The 27,978-nt window shown below is 41.0% G+C and overlaps 1 protein-coding gene across 5 annotated transcripts in view; it reads right to left on the bottom strand.

Moving 5' to 3' along the window:
• DCLK2 (doublecortin-like kinase 2) overlaps positions 1–27,978 on the bottom strand; it is a 152,916-nt gene that overhangs the window by 5,940 nt on the left and 118,998 nt on the right. For 3 of the 5 annotated variants that reach the window (XR_001138125.1, XM_012660042.1, XM_012660044.1), the window contains 10 exons: positions 26,709–26,781; positions 25,645–25,750; positions 23,710–23,767; positions 15,354–15,473; positions 14,980–15,126; positions 9,706–9,839; positions 9,203–9,280; positions 2,427–2,523; positions 1,748–1,828; positions 509–625 (listed from right to left, as the gene is read on the bottom strand). Coding sequence is in view for 4 of the 5 variants with exons in the window: in XM_012660042.1 (XP_012515496.1) it covers positions 509–625; positions 1,748–1,828; positions 2,427–2,523; positions 9,203–9,280; positions 9,706–9,839; positions 14,980–15,126; positions 15,354–15,473; positions 23,710–23,767; positions 25,645–25,750; positions 26,709–26,781 (1,011 nt within the window). In the remaining variant the exon portion in view is untranslated. Of the gene's footprint in view, positions 1–508; positions 626–1,747; positions 1,829–2,426; positions 2,524–9,202; positions 9,281–9,705; positions 9,840–14,979; positions 15,127–15,353; positions 15,474–23,709; positions 23,768–25,644; positions 25,751–26,708; positions 26,785–27,978 lie in introns of all 5 variants that reach the window. The other 2 variants (XM_012660040.1, XM_012660043.1) reach the window with 1 other exon arrangement.

The raw sequence follows: 27,978 nt of genomic DNA, 5'->3' as shown, positions 1-27,978 counted from the left end.
TGTAAAAGCCCCCAAACTGTCTTTTATAAAACAAGAATTTTTTTTTAATGAAATTTGTTTAACTTTGGCTGTTTCTTTTCCCAGTCCCAAAGAATAATTCATCTCTCAAATGATTTATTTTTGAAGCCTGGAGTAGGCAGAGAGTTGTTTCCTTACATTGTAAAATCCCACCTGGGCTTGAGACTCTCTCTCTAGATGAGAAAGCAGAGGCGCGAGTGGAAGCAGCTGTCTCGGAGGCCCTGAGCCCAGGAGCGGCTCGGCGCCTGGACCGCCAGACTGGCCTCGTTGGCACCTGCGCGAGCCCCACCCGCAGTGCCCGAGGCCTGCGAGTTGGCCAGATGAGTGCCCTCCACATGCCAAGCCAACCGTAAGTGAAAATAAGAACATGGAAGCTACCAACTTCCATGCGAGAGCAGCTCTCAGCTGCTTAATTCAAAAGATTCAGTGTCGGCTCAGCAGTCGGGCCAGACACTGCGGCTTCCACAGCAGAACTACGTGTTCCACTCACCATGATGACGGAGACCCCAGTGGTGGTGCTGTTCTGTTTGGGGAGCGCATTATTAAAGTGCTGTTTTAGTTTACCTGTTACCTCCGCTTGCATATTATTCTCCTGGGAGGCATCATCCTGTAGGAAAGAAAAGAATCAAACGCGATGATTTTTGATCCTCACGTTCAAGTTGTCTTTCCCTTAACAGTCACCCCCTCCCTGACCTCTCCCTAAATGGGCCCATCTTAGCTACAGGATTAGGGGAACAACGATCTTTCAAAAATAATTACTGTTACACAGCAGGGTCACACCCGGCACCATTCACTCCACCCCTGGGGACTGGAGCAGGCCAAGGACACGGTCCAGGTCTCCAGCGGCACGAAGGAGGACACTCTTTAGGCTTCTGAGACCTCCCGCCAAGGCACATAATTTAGTATGATTCCTCCCATGAAAACATCAATTAACAGTTTATCATTTTAATCAAGAATTCATTTAGCTGATAGTCTTTACTGCTCATAAAGAAATGTGGCATCTCAGCGACTTGGTCCAAAAACCAAGTCACTTAGCCCAAGAGAGCAGCAACTAGGGTGCACAGAAGGTGCACCCAACAGGTCAGGATGTGTGGGGCAGTGGAGGTGCACAGGGATCCCCCCAAGTCAAAAAAAAGCCCAGGCTAAGTGAATTAGCTTCGCTATCCTGGACCCTCCAGGACATGAGGGAAATGCAAACTCTCCCACAGTGGCCATTCAGTGCACCGTGTTCACCCTACACCCACAGGCACTGTCCAAGCCCAGAGAGAAGTCTGCCCAGCTCTCAGGGTACCCAAATTCCACATCAACAGCAGGAGGGCTCCTGTGAGCATGGGCCGTGACGACAGAGATCAGAGTCTGAAACATGATCACCTGCAGGGCAAAACCCCAAAACTCTCAACCCCAGAACTGCAGAAGGTGAGAGCTGAAAGCTGTTTAAAGAGCCTCATGGCCAACTCCTTTATGTTGCAGATGAGGAAAGCGGGGCCCAGAAAGTGACAGTGACTTGCCCAGGTTACTCACAGAGCAGGATCTAAGAGTGGGACTCTGGTGCCAACTGCTTTCTCCCAGAGAGCCATCTTCATGCTACTTGCTCATCAGGAAAGACAGGCATTTCATCTACCATAGAATTTAGATACGAAACTTCGCATGTGCAAAAACCACAGCGAGGAGCTATGCCGTTGGCCACGGAACACAGAGATGCTCATTCCCTGGGAATGTGGGTACTTACTGACACCCAGGGGTGACTCAGGATTTGTCCCGCGGTACACCGAGCTTCGACGTTTACCTGAAGCATTTGACTGATTAATTCCTAAAAATAAATAAACAAGTAAGACCACAGAGGAGGAGAAAGGAGATAATTCCAGCATAAATACAGAAATCTGAGTATATACCAAGCTCTTCAAAGAAAAGCCAACACAGCTGCCCAATCATTCGAACTTAAACGCTATTATCACCTACACTCCTAGCACCCACGAGACACTGACTCACTCAGCTGCCCATGTGAGCAGCAGCGCAGAGGAAGAGAAAGTCTCTCTCTCCTGAGTCCACATGAAACCAGGACATTCTGTCCAGAGAGTTCTGGTCATCATTCTCATCCCACAGTGTAAAACTGCAGTATTTTCCCTTTTGGCAATTCAGTATGTCTCATGGGTTTGCTCCTATATTCTGAGGGGTGCCTGATACATATTTCTTGAATAAGCGCAAGAATGCGTGCTGAGAGCTGAGAGAGCATGGGAGGATGGCAGGGCAAACTGGTCCAGCCTTCAGAATTTGGCCGAGAATTTCAGAGACCACACATGAAGGGTGGAGGAAGTCCCCGGAGCTCAATCCCAAGAGCTGCTACATCCCCATCAATGGACAAGGACCCACAATGTAACACAACCCACAGAAATAGGCCCAGAGGGTACCTTGGCAGAGTCTGTGATGTTATCCCAGTAGGGGGCTGGAAACTCCAGCTTCCCAGCCAAGATCTGATCAAAGAGATCTTCCTGGAGATTGTTCTCACTAAGCCAGCGACAAAGAAATGGAAGAAAAGTCAAAGTCACCACACGGTTTTTCAACAAAATGTTCACAGGAACCATGGGGAAAACGGTCCAGTCTCTGTGGTTTGAACGTTTCCTATCTCATTTGTGCATCTCAATTGCATTTCTGATGATGGACTTTTCCTTTTAGACACTGAACCCAAAAACATTTCTATAGGCCTGGGACTCAGGCAGAAAGACAGAGACAGAGATGATGACTCAAAAAATTTGTTTAATGAACACAGAGTTTCAGTTTGGGAAGATGAAAAAGTTCTGGAGATGGATGGTGGTGATGGTTGCACAACAATGTGAATATAACCAATGCTACTGAACAGTATACTTAAAAATTTTTTAAATGATAAATTTTGGCCGGGCATGATGACTCATGCCTGTAGTCCTAGCACTTTGGGAGGCTGAGGTGGCAGACTGCATGAAGGGCAGGAGTTCATGACCAGCCTGGGCAACATAGCATGACCCCATCTCTACAAAAAAATTTTAAAAATTAGCCAAGCTTGGTGGCACAGGCCTACAGTCTCAGCAACTCAGGAGGCTGAGGCAAGAGGATCATTTCAGCACAGGAGTTTGAGGCTGAAATGAGCTATGATCACACGACTGCATTCCAGCCTGGGTGACAGAGTGAGACTCTGTCTCTAAAATAAATAAATAAATAAAGCCATAAATTTTGTCCTGTATATTTACCATAATAATAAAAAAAAAAAACCTCAAGAAAAAAATGGAATCCACAAACAATGGAAATCTTCATTTTAGGAAAAAAAAAAAAAAAATCAGCATCTGCCCTAACTCAATCTCTCATGGCAACGGGAGTGGAAAATCAGCAAACCTGAGCCAGATCTACTTGCCCTTCCTTTCTCTACTTTTCCAGGGAAACAGCCAAAGATCAGAGAAACAGCCAATGCATGAAAAAGTCATAAGGAGTTCAGAATCTGGATAAATCATTCATGCAATAATTAGTTCATCATGAGAACCTTTCACTGAAGCGCAATCTGAGAGAAAGAGCCCATCCAAGGGCACCAACTGGGACTGCACAGGTGGAGACAAACCCTCCTCGGCTGCTCACGGGGCCTCCCTCCCCAGCCCGCGTCTGACTGTCCCACCTCGAAGGGACACTTACACACACAGTTGGTGCCTAATGAGTAAATGCTGACTGGACTTTGATGGAAGGTGCCATGGAAATGTGAAAACCACCACTGGGAAGATGTCCCCAGCCTCCTACACAACTTCACCTCCACAGCCATAGAGCCCTCCCTCACCTGGCGGGCGTGTCGATGGCCAGGGTGAGGAACGTTACGAGGCCCCAGCAGAAAGCTCCTAACGGGCTGTTGGAGTCAAGATCAAAATCCAGGAGTGGAAGTTGCCTGGCAAGTGTGCAACACTTCTTGCAATTTCTCCACTCAGGCTTCAGGGTTTTGCTACCAACCCTCTCAAAGAGGAACAAGAGTAAGGGTGGTGTCCCTAAAACAGATCCTTTAGGACAATGTCTGGAGACAAATTCTAGGGCTGTGTGATGATGTGTGTGGCTGCCTCAGTGCTGTTCTACTAAAAAGAGTAGAGTCTGTGAGCTTTGTGAATATTTGTGACATTTAAGCAAGCCCAGGTGAATGAACATCTGCTGGTCCCTGGAGTCTGGTCAAGAGGCAGAAAGTCAGCCCAGATAACCAGGCGAGGCAAGAGACCCCCCTGCTCTCCTGCAAAGTGATTTTCTTTGAATGGGCACAAATTTCTTTCTAGGGGTCAAAATGTTTGCTTTCCTTTTCACTGTTATCTCCCTGCTGATTGAACTCAGTTCAATGCTCCTTCAAAATGAGTGAAGAACACATCTGAAAATATACAATGAGATTTGACAGAAACCTTTAGAAAACCAGAGGACCCCCAAAATGTTTGAAGATACACAAAATGACCTATTTCCAAAATTGTTCCTTTTAGTCATCCCTCCCTGTTATTCTACTCAGGTGTCCTTTATTTTCTTCTGGAATCTCAAATAACTTTATTTTGTTAATCCATATAGCTTTTGTTTTGTTCATAAGTAGCTAAAAAGCTGGAAATGTGTCCACAGCAGTCCTTCGCAGCAGTTGGCTCTTGGCAAAACATCCTGAGAGTCAACAAACAAAACCCGAGGGCGTCTCAGCAATCAGAAGGGGACCCTGGAGGATCGAGGCTACGAACAGCAAGAACTTTGACGGTGCTAGTGAAGCTACCCGCACAAGAACACAAAGCGAGAGGTAATTTATCCTTAGTAAGCATGTGAGAAAAGCTACTCTGATTAAATCTACACTGAATTTTGTGTCACATTTTTACTCTACAATCTGGCTGAGATGCTTTAGGGAACAGTTTAATTCTAAAACAATACAGCCCTTGGACCAAGGTGCTGTAAGTCTAAAAATTATTTATTGAAATATACCTCAGTGGGTGCAAAAATATAGTTATATAGACAGAGAGAACAATACATGATAGTACAGCAAAGTGACTATAATCAACAATAAGTTAGGGTATATTTTAAATAACTAAAAGAGTAGAGGTGGAATGTTCCTAACACAAAGAAATGATAAATGCCTGAAGTGATGGATATCCCAACTGCCCTGAATTTGATCAATCTGCATTGTATGTCTGTATCAAAACATCACATGTACCCTACGAAGATATACAACTATTATGTACCCATAATAATTAAAAATTTAAAAAAGAAAAATCTCAAAAATAGCAAAAGCATATACACAGTCTCTCTTTTCAATGATGAGCCATTAAAGATCAGAAAAGGTAACCTGGAAATGATGTAAACTATTTCACAAATTCAAACATTTCACTTGTGGTGTTGCAGGGGGAGCTGTGTGTGTGTTAGAAATATAAAAAAATCTTAATACGGTCATACAAATAATACTTTTTGTCAGTGGCCCTAGAGTATATTTGCTTAGACAGTGACTAAAATTTTGAGTGCCTCTGAGTAAGGATGAGTCTGATGTGGAATGAGAAGACTACAGGGAGAACACATTTCAAACTAAGACAAAAACCTGAAAAGCCTGAAAGAAGAATGAGAGATGCTCAGTCAGAGAAGCTAAAACTATAAATTTCAAATAACACCTTTAGTTTAAAAGATTTGGATTAAAGTTGTCTTTTGTATAAAACAAAGAAAATATTTTGAAATATTTGTTTGAAGGACTTTGGTATAAATTCACGGAGCTAATCTATTTTATACCATAATTATTTATCATTACTTAAGTACCATTTCTGTAATTTCTATATGCATTTTTATATTATAATAGATTATAAAATCTACCCAGAATGCCACTGTATGCCAGGAAGATGCTTCTGAGCTGGTGTTTAACACTGTAGATTCTCTTTAATCACGATATGGTATGAAAAAGGGGAAGCATTTTCTTAAATTTTGAAAGTAAGCTACCTGGAGTTCTATGATCTGAAGATAACATGAGGACAGCTGCTTTCAGAGTGTAGCTTTACTGCTTTTGATTAGCCAAACTTATCTCTAGATCCCACACCTCTTGGGTAGAAATCCATGATCAATACATTGTTCAATCTGAGTTTCACTTTTGCTAAAAAGTAAAAAACAAAGAAAAAACTCTCAGGCTGTACTGGCAACTGGAAACACTAGAGGGAGTTGTGAGCACGCATTGCTCTAACACTGATACCCTTTTCCAACTGATCTCCACTTGGGTTAGCCAGGGAAGGGAACTGGGCTATAACTGGCCCCAGGATGACCTGCTTTCAAAACACACTGCCATTCTACACTTGACTAATTCAAAAACAGACCAACACCGAAACCAGCCGTGGCCCAGTGTGACTGTAAACATGGCCACAAATCATTCCTTTCCCTCCCTGCACTCAGTTCATTTCCTCCCACACCCACTCTAGGCTTAGTGATCTGACTTGATTTGGTCAATGAGACATCGACAAGCATGAGGCGAGCAGAGATTGAGAGTTCTACTGCAGTAGAACTTGCCCTCTCTCTCTGGCTTCTTTTGGGAATCTTGCATCCGCTATCATGTGAAGCCCAGGCTAGCCCACTGACAAGAGGCTCATGGTCAAGTCACCTCTGTTGTCCCAGCCGACACTGAGTCAACCACCGGACATGCGAGTGAGGCCACACTAGACCACAGAGGCCTCACTGAGCCAGCTCAGGTCAGAGGAACCACCTAACTGATTCACAGAATTGTTTTACATGCCTAACTTTTGGGGCAGTTTGTTATTCAGCAAAAGCTAACTGATAGGTGCAGTAATCCTACAGTCCATGTAACCCACCTGGGCAATGACCTTCACGGAAGACCATGATGCAGACAGTCAGATGGAAAGAGCTTTCCACCTACAAAAACTCCACTCGTACCCCAAGGTCCCACTGAAATGCCACATCCTTCACTAAACCTTTCGTGATTTTTGGCCCTCCAGTAAGCATGCCCTCATGCTCAGTTCATTCTTCCTTTTTTTTTTTTTTTTTTTGAGACAGAGTCTCACTGTGTTGCCCAGGCTAGAGTGTCGTGGCATCATCCTAGCTCACAGCAACCTCAAACTCCTGGGCTTAAGCGATCCTCCTGCCTCAGCCTCCCGAGTAGCTGGGACTACAGGCATGCGCCACCATGCCCAGCTAATTTTTTCTATGTATTTTTAGTTGTCCAATTAATTTCTTTCTAATTTTAGTAGAGACGGGGTCTCGCTCTTGCTCAGGCTGGTTTCGAACTCCTGAGCTCAAACAATCCACCCACCTCGGCCTCCCAGAGAGCTAGGATTACAGGCGTGAGCCACCACGCCCGGCCCATTCTTCTTGATCAATATGCTTATAATGAGTCTTTATCTACACCATAATCTGTGTCACTCTTGTGCTTACTTCAATGTCAATAAAAAAAATTGTTCAACTCAATTGAAAAGCAGAATTTAAAAAAGATAAACCTTTCAACTTCTCTGTATGTTTGAAAGTTTTCATAATAAAATGTTGGGGGGAAAAGATGATAAACTATTTTTCACTTATTGACCCAATACAACACTATAAACACTATGCCATAGAAATGAATGTTTGTGTCTCCCCAAAATTCATGTTAAAACCCGATCCCCATTGTTATGGTATTAGGAGGTGGGGCCCTTGGGATGTGATTAGGTCATAAGCGTACTGTCCTCATTAATGGATTAGTGCCCCAATAAAAGACCCCAGAGATTTCCCTGGCCCCTTCTGCTATGTGAGGTTACAGCAGGAGCCGGCTGTCTATGATCCAGGAGGTGAGCCCTCAGCAGACACCAAATCTTCTAGTGCCTTGATACTGGACTTTCCAGCCTCCAGAACTCTGAAAATTAAATTTATGTTGTTTATAAGCCACACAATTTATGGCACTTTGTTATAGAAGCCTGGACAGACTAAGACAAATCATGACTGCAGGGATTGTTTTGTCCACCACTTTTCTTCCCAGCACTTAGAATAGTGCCTAGCACATAGTAGTTTCTCAACAAATAGCTGTAAGATGAACCTAGGAAGGGATTAAAATGAAAAGAGAGCTCAAGAAAACTCAGAAGAAAATGAAACATATGTCCTTAAATGAACTCTGCTTCAAAGTCATTCATTTGCTCCAGAGGGGGAGATGAAACTGATCAAAAGAAGAGCTGTGGCCACACCCCTTGCTCAACCGCTATACCAGGACTGAGAGGACAGTAAGTGCACCCTCACCCCCAGCCAACATCTTGACCGCTGTCTGTGGCCACCTCTTCTCCCACCAGGTGAGGTGTATGGTTACCAAGAGTCAGTCAGTCTGTTCCCAGGCCTGTGTACACCAAGTATGTCTGTAACTCTACTTCTTAAATAAATATTGTGAACTGATAAAAATGCATTTAAAAAGAAAGAGTTCCTGCTTCCATGAGAACAAAGTTGAATGCTTTGGAAAGATATATAAAACTGAGTTTAAAAAACTGTTGTGGCCGGGCATGGTGGCTCATGCCTGTAATCCTAGCACTCTGGGAGGCCGAGGCGGGCGGATCGTTTGAGCTCAGGAGTTCGAGACCAGCCTGAGCAAGAGCGAGGCCTCGTCTCTACTAAAAATAGAAAGATATTAGCTGGACAACTAAAAATATATAGAAAAAATTAGCCAGGCATGGTGGTGCATGCCTGTAGTTCCAGCTACTCAGGAGGCTGAGGCAGGAAAATCACTTCAGCCCATTAGTCTGAGGTTGCTGTGAGTGAGGATGATGCCACGGCACTCTAGCCCGGGCAACAGAATGAGACTCTGTCTCAAAAAAAAAAAAAAAAAAAAAAGTCATCGAATTAAGTAAGTGAGATAACTATCAAGATTGGGATAAAAGTATACCTGGAAGGATTCAGATGCTTCACAAGGATCGTTAAATCCTACTCTTATTTAAAGAGACTGAGAAAACTGGAATCATAGACACTATATGACAAGTATATTTTAAGAAAGAATGACCACAAGAAACTCAGATGACCATATAGAAAGCAAAGGCCTTGGTCTCACATCAAAAGTATGATAAATGAATATACATTAATAGGTTGTAAATTAATATAAAAAGTGAAAGGTATGTTTATATAATTTTTACTGACCAACCAGTTTCTGGTCCTGAATGCCAGGAGTGAAGTGTCTGCTTCTTGACCAAAAGGAGAGAATTTACAATTCAAATATGGTCACTCGAAGGCCACTGACCTGCGGAATGGCGGGAATCCACAGAGAAGTATGTACGTGATCACACCGGCAGCCCAGATGTCCACCTTGAGGCCATAGCTAGGAAGACGAAGTTGGTGGGAAGGAAAAAATAATGATATGAATCCCAGGAACCTTCCACAGTGCTGGAGTATTGCCTTTGTTAGGAACAAAAGGTCTTTTTGGTGTCAAGTTGTTCATTTTATGTAGAGGAAGTAATTAGCCATTGGAAAACGGCATCTGTTCTTTTCCCATCCCAACCACAGTCTTGGTGACTACTGCTATATTCAAGACTGGCCTTGGGACAAAAGTCTGGGCCTAGGGCTCTTGGCCAGACAGGCACAAACTACAGTTCCCGAGGCCAACGCCATGGTGTCGGTGACAGTCCTCTTCCTCCCAGTCTCCACCTTCACAGGACGCATCGGGTACGCAATCAGCAGCAGCAACAAAAGCAGATCTTTTCCAACCAGAGTTAAAGTACTAACCAAAACCACTCAGAGCCTTACCCGGTTTCAGCAATGATTTCTGGAGCTACGTAAGTTGGTGTGCCACAGACTGTGTACAAAGGGCCTTCCACCACGGTGGCGAGCCCAAAGTCTCCCAGTTTCAAAGACTTGGTTCCATCAGGATACTCACACACCTGGAACACAAACCAGCCAGCAATTAGAAGTTGGTTTTTTCCCTCAACAACTGAAAGACAGCCCTTGGAATTAAGTAGAAAAGACACAGATGCATTTACAATTAAACTCAAATGAAATCTCTCCTTGTGATACTAACACCGTGATTTCTCTCTGTTGCTTTAAAGTGCTAATTTTTCTCTTCAGAGATTTTGCACGACTGTGTGAAATTTAGAAAAGACAGCATTTTCCACCTTTGCAGAAAGTTCCTTACTGAAGAGCATAATAAACACACGTGCTTATGTAGTCGTTAGGGTGGAGACGGCTATTGACCTGATGGGCTTGAGAGAGGCGTGTAAACGTGGAGGTAGAAAACTGGCCTTTATTTCCTTTATTTAGTGTTTACTGTGTGAAGTACTTGAGAGCCCAAGAAATGTTTATCAAAATATCCACCAAACCGCTAGGTGTTCTCCAAGAGACTTCCATGTTTAGTTGAGAAAATAAAATTAGCAGCAGGAATGGGGGCCTTGTTTTCTGCATAGTCAATGATGGGAAATATAAATATTATGTAGTGGAAAACCTTGGAAGTTTAGAAAGAAAATGACACTTGGGATCAGATAGCCTGTACTTGAATAACAACTTCACTCATCTCCTGGTTGTGTGACCTTTGAAAGTCACGTAACCTCTCTGAGCACGTCTGTTCATCTGTGAAGTGGGATAATACCAGCATCTTCCTCATCAAGTGGGGGTGAAGATAAAATGAGACAAAGCTCAGAACAAGCCTCAAAAAATGTTCCTTCCATTTCCTGGAAGGACTGGTTGATTAGATTAGATACTTACCATACTGGAAAAGGTTTAAAAATTCTGATGAAGATGTAAATGTTTATGCTTAAATTGAAGAACCTTTCTGGAAAGGATTTCAGTAATATATCAAATTTCTTAAGATCATTTGTAACCTTTGACCCAGCAAATCTACTTCTAAAAACCTATTCTAAGGGAAGAGAGATGTACCCAAAGGTTACACACAAGGCTGGAAATCTCAGAATTTATCTATAACTTTTAAAAACTGGAAGCAGGACGGGTATGGTGGCTCATGCTTGTAATCCCAGTACTTTGGGAGGCTGAGGCTGAGGCTGAGGCAGGAGGACCACTTGAGACCAGGAGTTCGAGACCAGCCTAGGCAACATAACTAGATTAGCTCTCTACAAAAATAAAAATAAAAGAAATTGTTGGGTGTGGTGGCAATCGCCTGTAGTCCTAGCTACTCGGGAGGCTGAGGCTGGAGGATCGCTTGAGCTCAGGAGTTTCAAGGCTGTAGTTAGCTACGATCATGCCACTGCACTCCAGCCTGGGCAACACAGTGAGACCCTGGTTTCTTAAACAAAAACAAATGAAAAAAACTAGAAGCAACATAAGCAGCTAATAGGGCAATGACTTAGTAAATTATGGTATATCCCCATAATAAAATATTATGCAGTTACTAATAAGCACTTCTCAAATAGTATTAATCATATGGGGAATGTTTACTACATTACATGGAGTAAAAAAGATTCACAGTTACATATAAAATATAATATTCCAAAATGTTAACAAGTTTATCTCTAGGTGGTAGCATTAAGAATTACTTTATTGGTACCAAAGTTATTCAAAGAAAAAGTAAAAAAGAAAGGATTACTTTAATTTTCAATAGTTTTCAAAATGTTTATAGTGAACATGTACTGGTTCCATAATTACAAAAAATTGATTTTATATATAAGCAAACTTCCTTTATAGGATAAAAGCCTGAAAGTTACATTCTAAATGGAAAGTTTTAGAAGCAAACAAGTGTATATGATAGCATAATTCAGATTTGGCTGTGTAATCCTTCGCTTGCTTGTATGCTCTATTTGCCTCTTGGGTGTCCATTTTGAAAACACTGAATTTCAGAGAAAAATAACTGCAGTGACCTAGTCTATATTCACGTAATGTCTTTTTCTATTTTTAAATTTTAAATATACTTAGTTTGCTTTTCTCCCTATTTTACTATGAACTGAACCAGATTTTTATTTCAACCACTACTAATTAAAGGAGAAGAAAAATTTATAAAATGATTTTTTTTTTTTCAAGATAAGCATGTTAACAACGTCCTCTACTAGTTTAGCACTTAATGAGGGGGAGTGATTGAAGCAACCATCGAGAACCCCAGGGGACCCCCACGCCAATGATTCCGAGCTTTACGGGACTGTACCTGTGATGTATGAGAACATTTTTCACCCTAGTATTTTAATAAATTCTCCATTCCTATGTAATATACACACTCCAGCACACATCTCTATGACTTTAAAGTTTCACAGGAATAATGATGAAGGTTTTGAGTCCCTCACAGATATCTGTAACTGAGTCAGCCCACATTCAGATGAAACACCGTCAAAGCTATTCATGATTTACCCTGAAGTAACAGAATCCAGATCTTTAGTCATGCCACAGTCTTAGGACAACTTTCCATCCATTATGTCTAATGTAAACATTAACGAGAACAATCTGATATGATTACAGTTAGAATTTATGATGCATTTACCGAAACCCAGGCTTTAGAAAGAAATTCCGTAAATAACTGCAGTGATAAGAATATTATAAGCACAATTTCCTAAATGTCTGTATCATGAGAGTAAAAAAAAAAAGTTTTATTAATGTCATTGTTATTTTGTTCCTACTACTTAAAAATACTCTCATTAGGTACAATTTTTGAAAAATAGTGTTTATTTTAAACACTCAATTTAGAGATGCCTAGGGGTAGGGTTTGTTGTCAGATACTCAGAAGTCCCAGAAGTGCCATTTTTCACATCCCCTATAAAGAATTCAGAGTCAGATGCAGAAGCATAAATAGAAAGGGACTGAACAGTCTATAATCGCTGAATTATGTCTGGGAGAGTAATACTCTCTGGCTAAACATCAAAAAGGAAGGGCAGACAAGCCTGAAATAATAATATTTTATCTGATTCATCTCTCCCCAATGCTAGCAAATATGTAAAAGATAATACGAATACATTTCAAATCTTAGCTGGAGATTCTCTTCAAAGCAGGAAATAATTATATACATATATAGAGAGAGAGAGATATAGATACAGAGGCATACATAGCATTGCTTTAAGAAACTAACGTTAGCCAGACACTGTGGCTCGTGCCTGTAATCCCAGAATTTTGGGAGGCTGGGGTGAGAGGATGGCTTGAGGCCAGGAGATCAAGACCAGCCTGGGCAACAGAGTGAGACCCCATCTCAAATTAAGAAAAGAAAAAAAAGAAAATTTTAATAAAGGGGGGGAATAGATGAACAGGGACTCCAAAGGCTTTCTGGGCAGAGTTCAGTTCTCCCCAGTAACTGACGTTCTCAAAAACTTAAAAGATTTCGATATTCTCCCCAAATGATACATTACTAGACTTCTACAGCTACTCCACTGGGCAACTGGGAAAAGAACTGGTACCCTTATTTTACAGATGAGGAAACTGAGGTTACTGGTAAGTAGCCAAGCAGGGATTCCAGTCAGAGCCATCATCCGGTCTACCACATCATTCTGCAGTAGATTCTGTGTCTGAAAAGTAACTGGGTGAACCTGACAGAACGCTGACTACAGCCTGCACCACATAAAGATTCCGAGTGAACTTACACAATCGCAACTGCAAGGACTGCAGCCTGCAGTGTTCAGACGCCCCACCACAAGCTGAGAGATGCTTCTGTCAAAAGTTGCTCTCAGGACGCAAAAATAAAAATGTGAGGAATGCAGATCCCACAAAGTGAACGCTGCACGTTCTCTAAATAAAATGTCAACATAATGATTTAGAAGGACTTCAAATATGAGAAACCAACCCTCTTCTCTCCCCTGTCCCCAGAACTCCTGGAAAACCTGAATTTATCACTGGTCTCTCACAGTTACCTCTCACAGGGCACCACCAGGCTGTAACTCACAGCATTAACGGCCACCCCCGTGCTCCCTGACACAGAGACCCATACATCTCCAATGGCAGGGTTTTAAATTACGACACCGCTACCAGAGAAAGGGATGCAAATCAGATGTCTGAATGCTCCGGTGTTTAAAAACGGCATCAGTTCTCACAGCAGAAAGAGGCTGACGGTCACTCTGGGTGTTTACTTTAGTGCCTCAATGGTAGCTGCTCCTCCCTGGCCAATGCCCATCTGCTGACCAAATCTACACATTGCTGAGTGATCTAGCTTCAACAACAAACACATATTTTACTTAGACATGTGCAGCTGAGGTCGTTTCTGAAGCCCAACCACGTGGCCTTTCTACATAACACATTCGCCTCATCCAGACATCAGTTTTATCATCTTCTTCCCTCTTCTCCCCTTTAGGGTAGCACCAGAGGGTTGGCGCAGGTTTCAGAGAAGAGGTGAACACTCCTAGGGCAGGTTAGACTAGACGAGGAACGTGCTTCCGATTTCCTGGCTACGTTCTGAGACACATGACATTGGAGACATCAGTCCCTCTCACGTTATCGACTCTTGATGCGTGACAAGAGAAAAGGAGCAGAGTCAGATTCCGAGGAGACTTTACATATACTAAGAACTGTGCACGGAAGAGAAGAAATGGGAGGTAAGAGTGGGATCTGTGAGCTGGGAAACGGACACGCCTTGGTTTGCAGGGAAGTTCACTAACGCCTCAGCATTCTTCGCTGGGCCTTAGTGGGACCCAGGCTGCCTCCAGAGTAACTGGTGGCACCCCAAGAACCCAGGTCCTCCGTATTTACAGAGAACATAATACCTGTAAAGCTGAGATGAATGGACTACTTCCAAAATTCTGCCCTACACATGAATGAACCCCCATGTTCTACTTCTGCCTCCTATGAGCCTCTAATTCTGCCTCCAACTTAGTCTTCAGAATTTTTTGCCCCATAAAGTGATTTTCCTGCTCATCTTTCTTTAGTCAGTACCATCAATCAAAACATAAATAAAAATGTTATCTTCTAATCTGGCAAAAAGTAAACGTAGATCAATTCAAGAAATCTATTAGTATTTTATGGTCATTGACATGAGTTTTGCGGATTTTCCAAATTTAAAGTCTCTGCAGGATTGGTATAGACTCTAAATCGATGTTGTTTGCATATAATTGTGACCATTTTAAAAGGAGAGAGGCAGCAATTGGAACAGAAAAAGGAGAGTTGACATACCAAGAGATTCTCTGGCTTGATGTCTCTGTGCACAATGCTGAGGCCGTGGAGATACCTGAGGGCGTTGGCGAGGTTGTACACCATGGCGCTGCCGTCTCTCTCGGTGTACTTGGTTGAAGAAGTAATTGCATCAAAGAGATCTCCACCCTAAAGGATACACAGAACATATCAAAATGTCAACCGTGCAATCCTATGAAGGTAGGCAAGATGGTTGACCAGTCTGGAGTAGATGAAAAAATGACACAAGCAGCACTAAAATAGATGATTATAAATAATGAAAGTTACAAGGCAGCAAAACACTTTTCCAATTAGGGTCTTCACGAATATTGTAAGTCTTGGGATTAGGCACCAAGGAAATTTCTCCATCCTCTTACTTTGACCAATTCCATCACCAGAAAGAGCTCCGTGGCTGTTTCCATCTCCTCCACCAGCATGATGATATTGGGATGTTTCACTCGGCGCAGTATTGACACTTCATTCTCAATCAGGTGTTCCTGTCAAACAAAGGGCATAGAGAAGGGGTCAGAAATCACAGAACTCTCTGCACTCTCCCTCTGGCCTGGAGAACAAGACAAACACAGTCTGTGGATGTGATGTCAACAGATGCATCTCTGTTGGCACAGAGACAACCAAACCCAGGCCTAGCTGGTTCCCACAGCGACAGGACAGGTCAGTGTGGACATCTTATTGTCACTACCAGAAAGAAAAGGTTTCTAAACAACCCCCAAAAGGGCTCAGTGGTGCTGCCCTGGCATATTGTCTTCTATTTCTCCAACATTTCCAACACCTTGGGAGGCGGTGACGCTATGAAAGCTTGGGCACACAACACTGTGCTTTGTAATTCGGTTAGAACCAATTTTTCTTAATAATTTCAGTATACACTCAGAAATAAAGACTAGGCATATCAGAAAACTTGGCAGATTTATGGCATATAACTTCTAGCATTAAACATTTTGTTTTTAAATTATTACCAATATGAACTTGAAATTCATGAAAAACAAACTTTCTTCCTCTGTGATTGTGAAATCATTCATTCACCAGATGGATCTTATCATCTTATATTTCCGAAATCTGGAAACATACAATACTGTGGGGACTACTATTCCCATTTTAACTCTAATCACTTCTCCTCTGAAACCATGACCTGATAATCACTCCCAGGGAGTACTGCGGTTGGGATCAGTGCTGTCGCAAAATGTTTACTTACAGAATTAAGGAATTATCTCAATACATCAACCCATGAATCATGAACAACTGCTCTATTTTAAATGAGACATAAAAACCTCTGAACAATGCCATATTGCCATATTCACTGGTCCTCATTAACTTTAATACTGAATGCTCTTGAATTTAGAGGATACGCTATAAAATTTGTTAATTGCCCTCATACACGTTCTAGTATTCGAATATAGCTTTTATATAAAATCCACCTTATAAGAGATGTCATCTGCTATCTAACATTTATATGTATATATCCATGTAGATATATGTGTGTGTGTATGTATTGTTCATATTGCCCTTTTTGCCTTTGCTATAATGAATCTGGGAGTTTAATTTAGTGTTCCAATGCAATAATTTATCTTATCCCTAGTTCAGAATAATAGTTAAGGTTCCCTGCTTATCTTTGTGCATCCATGTGTACACGCCTTTTTATTCTAAGCCACCTCAAATTCTTTTTGATCATAGCTAGAGGTATAAATTGTAACAAATGAATAAGCAACATGCAGAGAAAATCTGTTTCAAGCTCCTGCACATGCCTGGTTGAGCAGTGAATGTGCTGTACTTGTCCAGGTAGTCACTAAATCAGCGTTGGCAAATGACAGTGCAAACACTGACCAGAAGTAGGGGAAAGAAAGGAACTAACATTTACTAGTCACTATAGGACTAACAGGAATCTAGTCACTATTTGTCAGTGGCTGGGTAAGGTATTTGTGTGATATTTGAACATTTCATCCTTAGAACAGTCCTTGGAGATTGAGCATAAAACTATGATTCTCACATCCAAGCCCACATTTCTTGTACTACACATGATCACTTTTCAAAGAGGAATACTTCAGTAAATGTCAACTTTGGAATTTTTTCAAAATGAAGATGGTATCTAGAAAGCTGAAAATATCCAATTTTTTTAAAACATAAGAACAAGCATATCACAGTGAGTTGGGGGTTAAGAACCACAACAAGGCTTTGTGCAAGGAGGAGAATCTATGCTCCTTTTAACGAACAGGGCTAGGACATCTTTGACTGACTTAGGACTCAATAAATGCTTCCAAAGCTCCTGAAATAATGGTGGTTCTTAGACCCCCCAACAAACCACAGCTGGGGAGCCAAACATAGGGTCTCCTACCTGTTTCCAAGGACCAAATCTATCTAAGTCACAGAGTAGCAGCACAAAGCAGCACCCTGGTCCCTCCCCAGGGAAGCAGCTGTACAGCCGACCCCTTGTGGTCACAGAGACAAAGAAAAGACTTGGCAAACCCTCCAAGCATTGATTGACATGTTTTAAAGCTTCCAGATCATCTGTGCCAAGCATGTACTTAATCACACTAAAAAGCAGGGTGAGATATACTTTTGTGAACACGTAAAAGCAAGCAAATTAATTTATTTCACCCTCTGTGAAGCAAAAACAACAGAAGTTACCACCATTGTAGTAAAACGCTTTTTATTTTAAAGCTAAATGGATCTGTCACATCGATTTCTCCAAAGTTGGTAGATAGAGTCTATAAATTTGCTTCTTTAGGGCTCTGTTTGTGATGCTAATTTAAAATGATGGATGCAAAATAACCCCCTCATCAGTACCCCAAGAAGCTCTCAAACTGGACTTAAAATGAGATGTCTACCACGTAAGGAGACTACAACTCCCAAAAGTTATTATCTTTTTCAATAAAAGGCACAGTGGAAAGTGTTCCGAGATACACTGTAAAACTTCTGCTAAGGGCCACTGGCAGTGTCACATTTCAAATACTGAAGGAGTACCACAGCAGCCCTTTCCCCAGCATTATTTATTATCTTAGCGTACTGTACCTTACTTGACAATGGCTAGTATTCTAAGCAGAGTGAATGCTTTTGGTGAAATGTGGGAGATGTTAGCCTTTGTTTCTCAGCCTCTTTGTATCCTCGTAAAATTTTCTGTAAAGGAAAAATCTGCTTTTTAAACTAATCATCATCAGAAACAAAAGTATTGCATAAAAATCTTTACAAAATGTCATATTCCTATTTCTTATGCAACCCATATGTAGTCTTTGTTTCTGATGTGTAAAAATACTCTCTAGGTTAAATTTTCCAAGAGACTATTTCTAATATGAATATCACTTTTGTCTTGAACTTACATTATTCAATCATCTACCATTATTTATGTTAAGTGATTCATGATTTTAACTCCAAATAATTTACATATGAATCATTTCATGGCAGTGTTCCACGGTTCTGTGTGAGAGTAAATGACAAAGAAAACTGCTAACTTGGCAAAGGATACTGCCTTATCTTTGGCCATGGTGATTTTTAATGTACAAAGAGAGAGAAAGGGCTGGGGGGAGATATTAGGAGAATAAACTCTCCCAATCTAGACTAATCATACTGTATCAACCCAGCCCAGTCCCACAAAACAGTCCTTTCCTCCTGTGTTCTGTCTCACTGAAGGAACCTGGCTGCCCCAAGCAGATTGGGAATTTTACCCCGATCCCTCCCCCCTTCCCTCATCCTCTAACACAGCAATGGTCCCCAACCTTTTTGGCACCAGGGACGGGTTTCACAGAAGACATTTTTCCATGGACAGGGGCAGGGGGGGATGGTTTCAGGATGACTCAAGTGCATTACATTTACTGTGCACTTTAGTTCTATTACATTATAATATAGAATGAAAAAATTATACAACTCAACACAATGCAGACTCTAACGCCGCCACTGATCTGACAGGAGGTGAAGCTCAGGTAGTGATGCAAAAATGGGGGGCGGCTGTAAATACAGATGAAGCTTCACTCACCTCCTGCTGCATGGCTTGGTTCCTAACAAGCCATAGACCATTACCCGTCTGAGGCCCACGGGCTGGGGACCGCGGCTCTAATACATCCACGATCCCTGGCCATCTATCTTCTCAGTGCGCCTCTGAATCCATCCATTCACTTCTCTCTAGCCCTCTTGTCAATCCCTCACCCTAGACTTCTAGGCCTTTGCACAGGTAGGTTTCTTTGTCTGGAACTTACTTTACCCACTTCTTGGTGAACTCCTATTCACTCCTCAGGACCAGATTAGAACAGTAAGAAACCTCCCCTGCTCACTCCAGGATGCTGGGTCAGGTACCCGCCTCACGTGCTCTCACCACTGCCTGCGCTTCCTCCAATCATAGCTCCGTCCCACAGTCTTTTAATCGCTCGTGTGCTGGTCTGTAATGCTCTGTAACTGAGAGCTTGTGGAGGTTTCCGTTTACATCACTCTCCAGCAACTAGCATAGTTAGTTCTAAATCACAGTAGGTACCAAAGTGCTTGTGTGAATGAATAATCACTCCGTGCAATGCTCTTGCCCAACACTGGCCTTGCAGCTGGCATTGATGTCACTTAGTGAATTTTTGCTGAAGATAATACAGTAAGAGACAAAATGTTCACATCTCCATATGTGATTTCTGCAGTAAATATATATAGTAGATTGAATAATGGCCACCCAAAGATATCAAGTCCTAATCCCTACGATTTGTAAATATTAGCTAACTTGGAAAAAGGGGCTTTGCAGAGGTGATTAAGGATTCTGCAGTGAAGAGATAACCGTGGATTATGTGGGGAAGGGGGTGTTAAATGCCGGCACAAGTGTTCCTATAAGAAAGAGGCAGAGGGAGACTTCACAGACAGCAGAGGAGAGAGAAATGCAGAAGAAGAGGGCAATGTGGAGATGAAGAGACTGGAGTGATGCAGCCACAGTCCAAGAATACTGTCAGTCGCCCGACACTGCTTACAGGCAAAGAATCGATTCTCCCCAAAAGCCCCAGAGGAAGCGTGGATTTCTGACTTGTAGCCTCCAGAACTGTGAGAAAATAATTTTCTGTTGTTTTAAGCCACCAAGTTTGTGGTAATTTATTCCAACAGCCTCAGGAAACTAATACAATATACTTTTGGATTTATGTCCTGCCTGGGCCCATGTAGATGATGAATGCAAAACTATATAAGGTGGGAAGAGAAAGAGGGACCACTTCTAAGTACCATAACAGAAAGCTCAGGGCTTCGTACACTGTGGGAATTCAATAAATATTTATTTAGAATGAAAGAGAATATTAGAGCTGGAAGAATTCTTAAACTTACAAATACCATAGCCTTCTTAATAGCCTCCATAAATCAGGCCCCAAGGCAGCCCTTGCGATAATCTTCTACTTAGAAGGACCCAACACACTTTCTGTCCTCTGGGCCTTAGTTTCAGCTGTTCTGGCCGCCTGGTAGGCTGTTCTTCCACTGCTGCCTGCTGAAATCCTACTCACTGTTCCTCCTTCAGCTCAAATGTTTCTTGCTCTCTGGCGTCTTCACTGGTCACCTACTTCTCTCCCATGCGCCTCCTCTGAACTCCCATAACACTATTTGCAGAATTGGTATTAATTTACTTGTTAAATTAACCTATTCCTAGCATATTATTTTGAATACAAAATACACATACCAAATTTTAGGTGAATGAATAAATTAATGTAATAATGCTCATGTACATTACAGATGAGCCAACAGAAGGCAAGAGAAAGAATTTTTCAGCTGTGCGCAGTGGCTCAAGCCTGTAATCCTAGCACTCTGGGAGGCCGAGATGGGAGGATCACTTGAGGTCAGGAGTTCGAGACCAGCCTGAGCAAGAGCGAGACTCCGTCTACTAAAAACAGAAATGATTAGCCGGACGTGGTGATGTGTACCTGTAGTCCCAGCTACTTGGGTGGCTTAGGCAGAAGGATCACTTGAGCTCAGGAGTTTGAGGTTGCTGTGAGCTAGGCTGACACCACGGCCCTCTAGCCCAGGCAACAGAGTGAGACTCTGTCTCAAAAAAAAAAAATTTTTTCCAGGTTCTTATTACATGAAGAAATTAATAAATTGAACTTACAGAGGAATGATGGTAGACTGGCCAATACTGTAAACAAATAGCCCAAAACTCCAGTCACTGCTCTGCCTCTGTGTGACTTTTTGGAAGCTATTTGAGTCTCTGTTTCTTTATCTGTAAAACTGGTATGTCAGTTTTGCAAGTCATTAAAGGTAATTTGCCAAGTCCCTATATATCCAAGGCTGGATAAATAATACATTTTAACAAATGACAGATATTTTCAGCATTATTAATTTTCTGTATACAACAAAGGTAACCAACAATATCCTAGAAAAGAAGCAGAGTACCACTCCCCTTAATTTTTTTTTTTAAATTCTCCATTTCATTTTTCCTAAAAATCAAATTTAACAGGAAAAAAAATCAACTTATTTATAACAAATCAAATTTTGAAATTATAACTTTATATAATTTTAATGTGAAAATAGTTGTTCAAATAAGCAAAATGTAAGGATGGAAAAAACATGATTATGAATTATAAAAACAGAATGACATTCAATAAGAAAAATAAGATACAAATGTTTAAAGTGACCTACCCATCTGCCTCAGCACTTAGTGTATCAGACTAAATTCTTTGCATACAAAGATCTTTTTTTCTACTATGGAAAGAGCTGCTTACATTTTAATCAGGTAAATAATATCCATATCAAATTTTTTTTACTGTTTTGAAAAAAATTTTAATATGTATACAACCAGACTTCCCAAATTATAACACATTCTGCTTAAATCACACAATACCAGAAGGAAAGAGCAACACTTACTTATATATGGTAAAAAGGCTACCACGGTTGAAAAAAGTAATGTTGTTAGACGAATAAAAGCACATTAAATCATTTAAAGAAAATTAAACATAAAGAAAAGAAAACCTTACTATTCAAAGAAAAGGGGGCATTCTGCACAGCCTTTGCTTCAACAGCATCACGGTATAGTAAAAAAAAAAAAAAGTAAATGACAAATTTGCCTTCTACATTTTCTGTTCTGGGGTTCTAAGATTTTCCTAAAATTTTACCATGATTATTTTAAGTTATCTATTAAAAATACACAATTTTGTAGACGTCCAATGAAGACGAGTTAAGGAGTTCCATACCTATAAAATCACTATCACATCAAATCCTGCTAATTAAAAATTTTAAATTCCTCTGGCATATTAATAATGTTAATAGTTAATGTGTTAAGTTCTTAGTATATACTGGCATGTTTCTATATTTTCCCTGCCTTAATTCAATAAATCTTCACAACCTTATGTCTTAGTTGTTCTTAATAACCACATTTTAGACGAAAAACAGAGGCACAAAGGGGTTGAGTAATTTTTCCAAACTCACACAATAAGAGGAGGCAGAGCCAGGATTAAACATTTTATAATCTGGCTCTAGAGCAGCAATGTCCAACAGAAATATAATGTGATCCATATATGTAATTCTGAATTATCTATCACATTAAAAATGTCAAAAGCAGGTAAAATTAATTTTAAAAATATAACTTACTTAACCCAATATATCCAAAATATTTTCATTTCAACATATAATCATTTAACAATCCTTCCCTGAGTTTACAAAGAAAAAAAATATTTTAAAATAAATTTATAAAAAAGCCATATAATCAAATACATTCTTTTTTTAGGACTAAGTCTTCAAAATCTGGTGTGTATTTTATACTTATAGCATATTTCAGTTCAGACTAGCCACATTTTAAGTGCTCTGTAGCAGTATGTGGCTAGAAGCTTCAGTGTTGCACAATGTAGTTCGAGGGGCTGCTCTCTTAACTGATATGCTACCAGAAAGGAATCTAAAAAGGTCTTTATCATCACTTTTATAGAATATTTTTTTTTCAAATATAGTTAAAGTATCAGTAACTCTATAGTGGCATTTTATCAGTGGATCTTTTCCAGCCTCAGTTTGAGAGTGGGACAGAAGACACAAGTTGTTCTTAACGAGGAGACAATTCTTCACAGTGTTTCTGCTCATTGTGTATCAGCTTTATTCCAACCTATACAGCAAATACCCTTAAAACACAGAGATAGGGGCAAAGGAAAGATATGTTTCCTGACTAGAATAACGAAAATAATGTTCTCCTCTGGGGCAAAGGTTCAGCAGGTTTGCTAGCAGCCCCCTTATAAGACTGGGGTCTCCTAAGCTTGGGGTTCCTCAGCTATGACACAAACCCTTTGCGTATATATCATCCAACTGGACCCACTGCATCCTGTCAAGAGGATTTGGGAGTTAAGGGGAACCAACACAACCATGTTGGTTCATGTTCATGTTACCTGTTATGCCATGAGTAACAAAGTCTTTTGTCTCTGACCCAGGAAATCCTGTGTCTTCTGCCAGCCTCTATGAAGCTGGAAAGCTAACTTGTTAGCTTGAAAGTAAAGTCTGAGCGCCCTCACGGTTCTTGATATAACTTTTGAGTGTTGCTGGGTTTTGAAACAGGCATCTCTCACTCAGAGAAAAGAACTTACATTTTTTAGCTAGGATCAAAATCAACTCAATTTACTGTTTTAGGATTAAAGTTTTTGAAAAACAGCAGGGAAAAAAGGCTTGACTATGTTTCCCCACTATTATTGGTGGTCTATTCTGCTATGATTGTCTTCTCAAGTCCCCATTTCAGTTCCTTCATCACAGTAAACATCTCACCGAGTTATTTCAGTTTCTTTTACAAAGCAGTTATGTATACTGTACCTTTCCACAACATTTGGCTTTGTCTATAATCTTTAGAGCAAACTCCTTTCCGGTGGACCTATGGAATAACCAGAGGAAGACATTTAAAGACGTACATTCCTATTTTTCTTCTCCAGCACAGACTCAAAGAAAAACTTAGTTTCTTCCTCTGTGCATCAAAGACAATGCTGAGTGGAGTCAGGGGAGAAAGGTACCCAGAAAAGAAAAATAACAAAACAAAGCCACGCTGTATGTTAAATATCCTTTTATAAATACTAATAATTACAACATTGATATTTGAAGTATTTAAATTCTGTTGTATCAGCGATAGATAAGAAAAAATTTTTCCATACTTAAAAATCTCAAAATAGTTCTCTTAGGAGACAGAATAAAATTAAGAAAAAAAATGCATCAAATTTACTGAAAATTTATTATCAAGGTGTCTTTACATTAATATATTAGTTACATTAGCCTATAATTCAACACTGAAAAGTCCCCAGACTTCCATTATTTTATTCTCAGACAATAGTTCAGCTATGATCTGGTGCCATGTTGTTTGCACTTTCAAATGCCCTTATTTGGAACTAGAGAGATCATTTACTTGGATATAGAATCTTGATGTTATTATTTTTCAATCACCTTTAACATAATTTAATTTGAACATGCCAAAAATATCTGTTAGTATAGGAAGACAGTTCAATAAACACTACAGCATTCTTAGACTACATCAGTTCTCTTTAAGAGCAGCTGTTTTGCCGGGCAGTCATAGTACACGCTGATGAGGCTCAGCTTGGGAGAATGACTTTTATTTAAATTGCTCTCCCCCCAACTTCCCCACATAACATAAACTAAACCCTGCCTTGGATTTCTAACGAGTCTTTAGAAGTCATATTTTGGATGCTTACTCTGTTACTTAGGTGGCAATCTGTGCACTGGAGCTAAGTTAAAAGGCTTAGAGAACAGGGAGTTATCTTGTGTACCAACAACGAGCACTAAAGCCTCACTAGAAATGTAACAAAATGGAAAAACTGTAGTTATCAGAACTTTCTGGAAAATTCCCCCAAAACAATTAAAATTATCACTTAGAACAGGTAGGACAGTGGCCCATAAACATGACTCTACTCTGAGTCTTTTCTTGTTTACAAAAGGCTTGGAACAGGCAAAATAGGCCGATTCTGATCTTCAATAGTCAGAGCTCATATACCCTGAACTACTTGCTATAATCAATTAAGTTATAACTGTGAGGGAGGGTTATTATGGGAATTAAATGACTTAATACTAGTACATACTGAGAATAATGTCTACCATGGGTAAATGTTATAGGAGATTTTCTTTAAAAAAGACTCTCGGCCGGGCACGGTGGCTCACGCCTGTAATCCTAGCACTCTGGGAGGCCGAGGCAGGCGGATCGTTTGAGCTCAGGAGTTCGAGACCAGCCTAGCAAGAGCGAGACTCCGTCTCTACTAAAAATAGAAAGAAATTAATCGGCCAACTAAAAATATATTGAAAAAATTAGCCGGGCATGGTGGCGCATGCCTGTAGTCCTAGCTACTCGGGAGGCTGAGGCAGAAGGATCACTTGAGCCCAGGAGTTTGAGGTTGCTGTGAGCTAGGCTGACACCACGGCACTCACTCTAGCCCGGGCAACACAGTGAGACTCTGTCTCAAAAAAAAAAAAAAAAAAGACTCATTCTTTCCTATTCCTCTCTGGCTCACGGTTGAGATCTGATATATCTCTCAGCCCAAAGGCATACAAAACAGTTTTATACTCTACATGTATACATATATTTTTTTCTTGTTAAATTGCTTGTGGGCATGCAAAATGGTTGGTCTCAAGGATAGACCCTTTCAGGAAGGGGGAAAAAAAAGACTTCCCAGACAGGTCTTTTGTTCATTCAGAGTACACTCCAAGAAAAAAATGTAGGTGAACAAGTAGCTATGCTCACTATCCACTCACCTGTCCGTACACTCTTTGACTACTGCAAAATTGCCATCGCCAATGACCTTCCCAATTTTGTACTTCTCAAGAAGAGCTGATTCAGAGCACCTGTTTCCATTCACACCTGCAAAAAGGATAAATGAAAATTCTAAAGAAAATATCAGCATTTTATATTGATTCCTATGTATTTATAAAACAATAAATTGCGATGCATTTATTTTTAAATCTATGGTGAAACTAAAAACAAATCTGAGCATATTTTCTGAATAGAACACCTGAATCACCAATTTCCTTTTGACCTTGTTGGCTGGAATCAGAAACCATAATCAACAAACCTAACAAATCTCTGAAATATCAGCTAAAATAAGTAATTAGTCTTGGGTAAAAAGGATGTCTAACTTAAACTTTTCCAAACTCTTTTTGTCAATGCCCAAGACAGGAGAATAGCCAAGTGGCTCAGGCCTGTAGTCCCAGCTACTCAGGAGGCTGAGGTGGGAGGATCTCTTGAGCCCAGGAGTTTGAGGTCAGCCTGAGCAACATAGTGGGACCCCCAAATCTCCTTTTTTTTTTTTTAAAAAGAACGTCAGGGGAACAGGATGGTGGTGGGAATTTAATCTTTGAAATGTTCTCAAGATTTTCCAGTAAAGACAATTCTACCTAGATAAGATGTATTGTTAAGACTAATTCCTGGCTCAAAACCTTCTCGAAAAGGGAGAGGTAAGATTGGCCCACTTTCACTACATGTCCTATTGCTCAGCACACAGCAGACATCAGGCATACACATTTTTGTTACCTAATTGGGCAAAAGAAAACACATTTAGGAGTTGTGACCAGATCACTGCTACTGAAAAATAAAAGAAGCCAAAGTCTAAAATTTGAAGCCTAATTAACAACAATGAGATTTTATATATCTTGAAGTGTACCCCACCCCTACCTCCCACTAAGGCTACATGGGCTCACAGGAGATATGACCACATTCCTGTTTTAGGAAGATCGTAATTTATCACAAGTGAATTTTGGGTGGCTACCAACTTCACATGGATGATTTCCTCTACAAAAGTAATGATCAGACTGAGAAATACCTTCAGGACTCATGCAACGATCCAGTTCAGGTCCACCATTTACATTGGAAGAAGATCTGCCGTGAGCAGAAATCTGCTGAAGAAGGAGAATGACCATTATTTGTCAGGATAAATGTACAAATCTTTAGCTAGCTAACCCTTAGGTAATAGAAAATGCTTACAGGATGTAACAATTTAATAACGAAGAATAGAAGAAGCATTCCCTTTCTTCTCAGTCAAGGAAATAAGAAATCCAAATTAAGGTTACTATCAGCCAAATTTTTAACAGAATAAAGATAAGAAGAATGTAATTCTTCTAGAAAGTTATATCTCAAATGATAAACAGAGAAATCCCTGTGGATCATCACCTGTCCCAAAAATAAAGTCATGGGGAAGCGGACCGCCAATGCATTGAATGACAGTGAAGAGTGACCAGTTCACCTGTATGTCTAAATCTCACAGCCCAGAGCAAGGCAGCCCCACAGGCATGGGCCGCCGCCAGCTGGCTCAGGCACAGACACTGGGCAGGAGCCATCTCCCCTCCCAACACTCAAAGCTGCAGGACTCTGAGCAGCCTGCAGGTCCCACACCCGCTGCAGAGGCCGTAAGGCCCATCTTTGTCCCTTCTCTCCCTAAGGCCTACTTGCTCAGCCGTCCTGGAAGCAGGTGGCAAACTTCTAACAAATCCCTTTCTTGAGCTAATGTGAGTAAGATTTGGTTTACTGCAAGCTGATGTGTCCTGTCTGATTCAAGGACTCTCGAAGGAAGTCTGAGGAGGGGCTGGAACGCAGGCATTTTTACCCCACGTAGTTTTCCCACGGCCGGGTAACTTCTTGATGTGTTTATTAGTTGAGTTCCTGTGAACCACTGTAACTTTCCCAAAGTTTATTTTGATTAAACCCCCACTCCCATCCTATCCTGATCCCCTGTACAGCCCAGCAACTAGGAACCTGGTTTGTGTTGGGATCAAGGGTGACAAGGAGCAGGGAAAGAGACCAGGAAACAGAACAGGGTGGAAGCTGCTCATCCAGTGGCTGAGAGAGAGCAGCACGGGGCCGAAGCCTGGAGGACGAGGGAGCCCTGGGCCAAGTGAAAGGCTACGTTCAAGCGTCCTAGACAAAGGCTTCGCTAAATCACCAGGAAATGCAGCTTTCCAGGCAAATAATAATGGCGAGAACATTTTTCAAAACTTTCAAATTGATGGATGTTTTTTAAAAAAGTATTAAGCCTCAAACACTAAAAAACAAGCACTTTATAGCGTTCACAGGAGTGACTTATCCAATTAATTATC

This window comes from Propithecus coquereli, unplaced genomic scaffold (genome assembly GCF_000956105.1).
Source record: "Propithecus coquereli isolate 6110/MARCELLA unplaced genomic scaffold, Pcoq_1.0 Scaffold65, whole genome shotgun sequence".
Taxonomy (NCBI): domain Eukaryota; kingdom Metazoa; phylum Chordata; class Mammalia; order Primates; family Indriidae; genus Propithecus; species Propithecus coquereli.
This window is presented reverse-complemented; position numbering and strand designations above follow the sequence as displayed.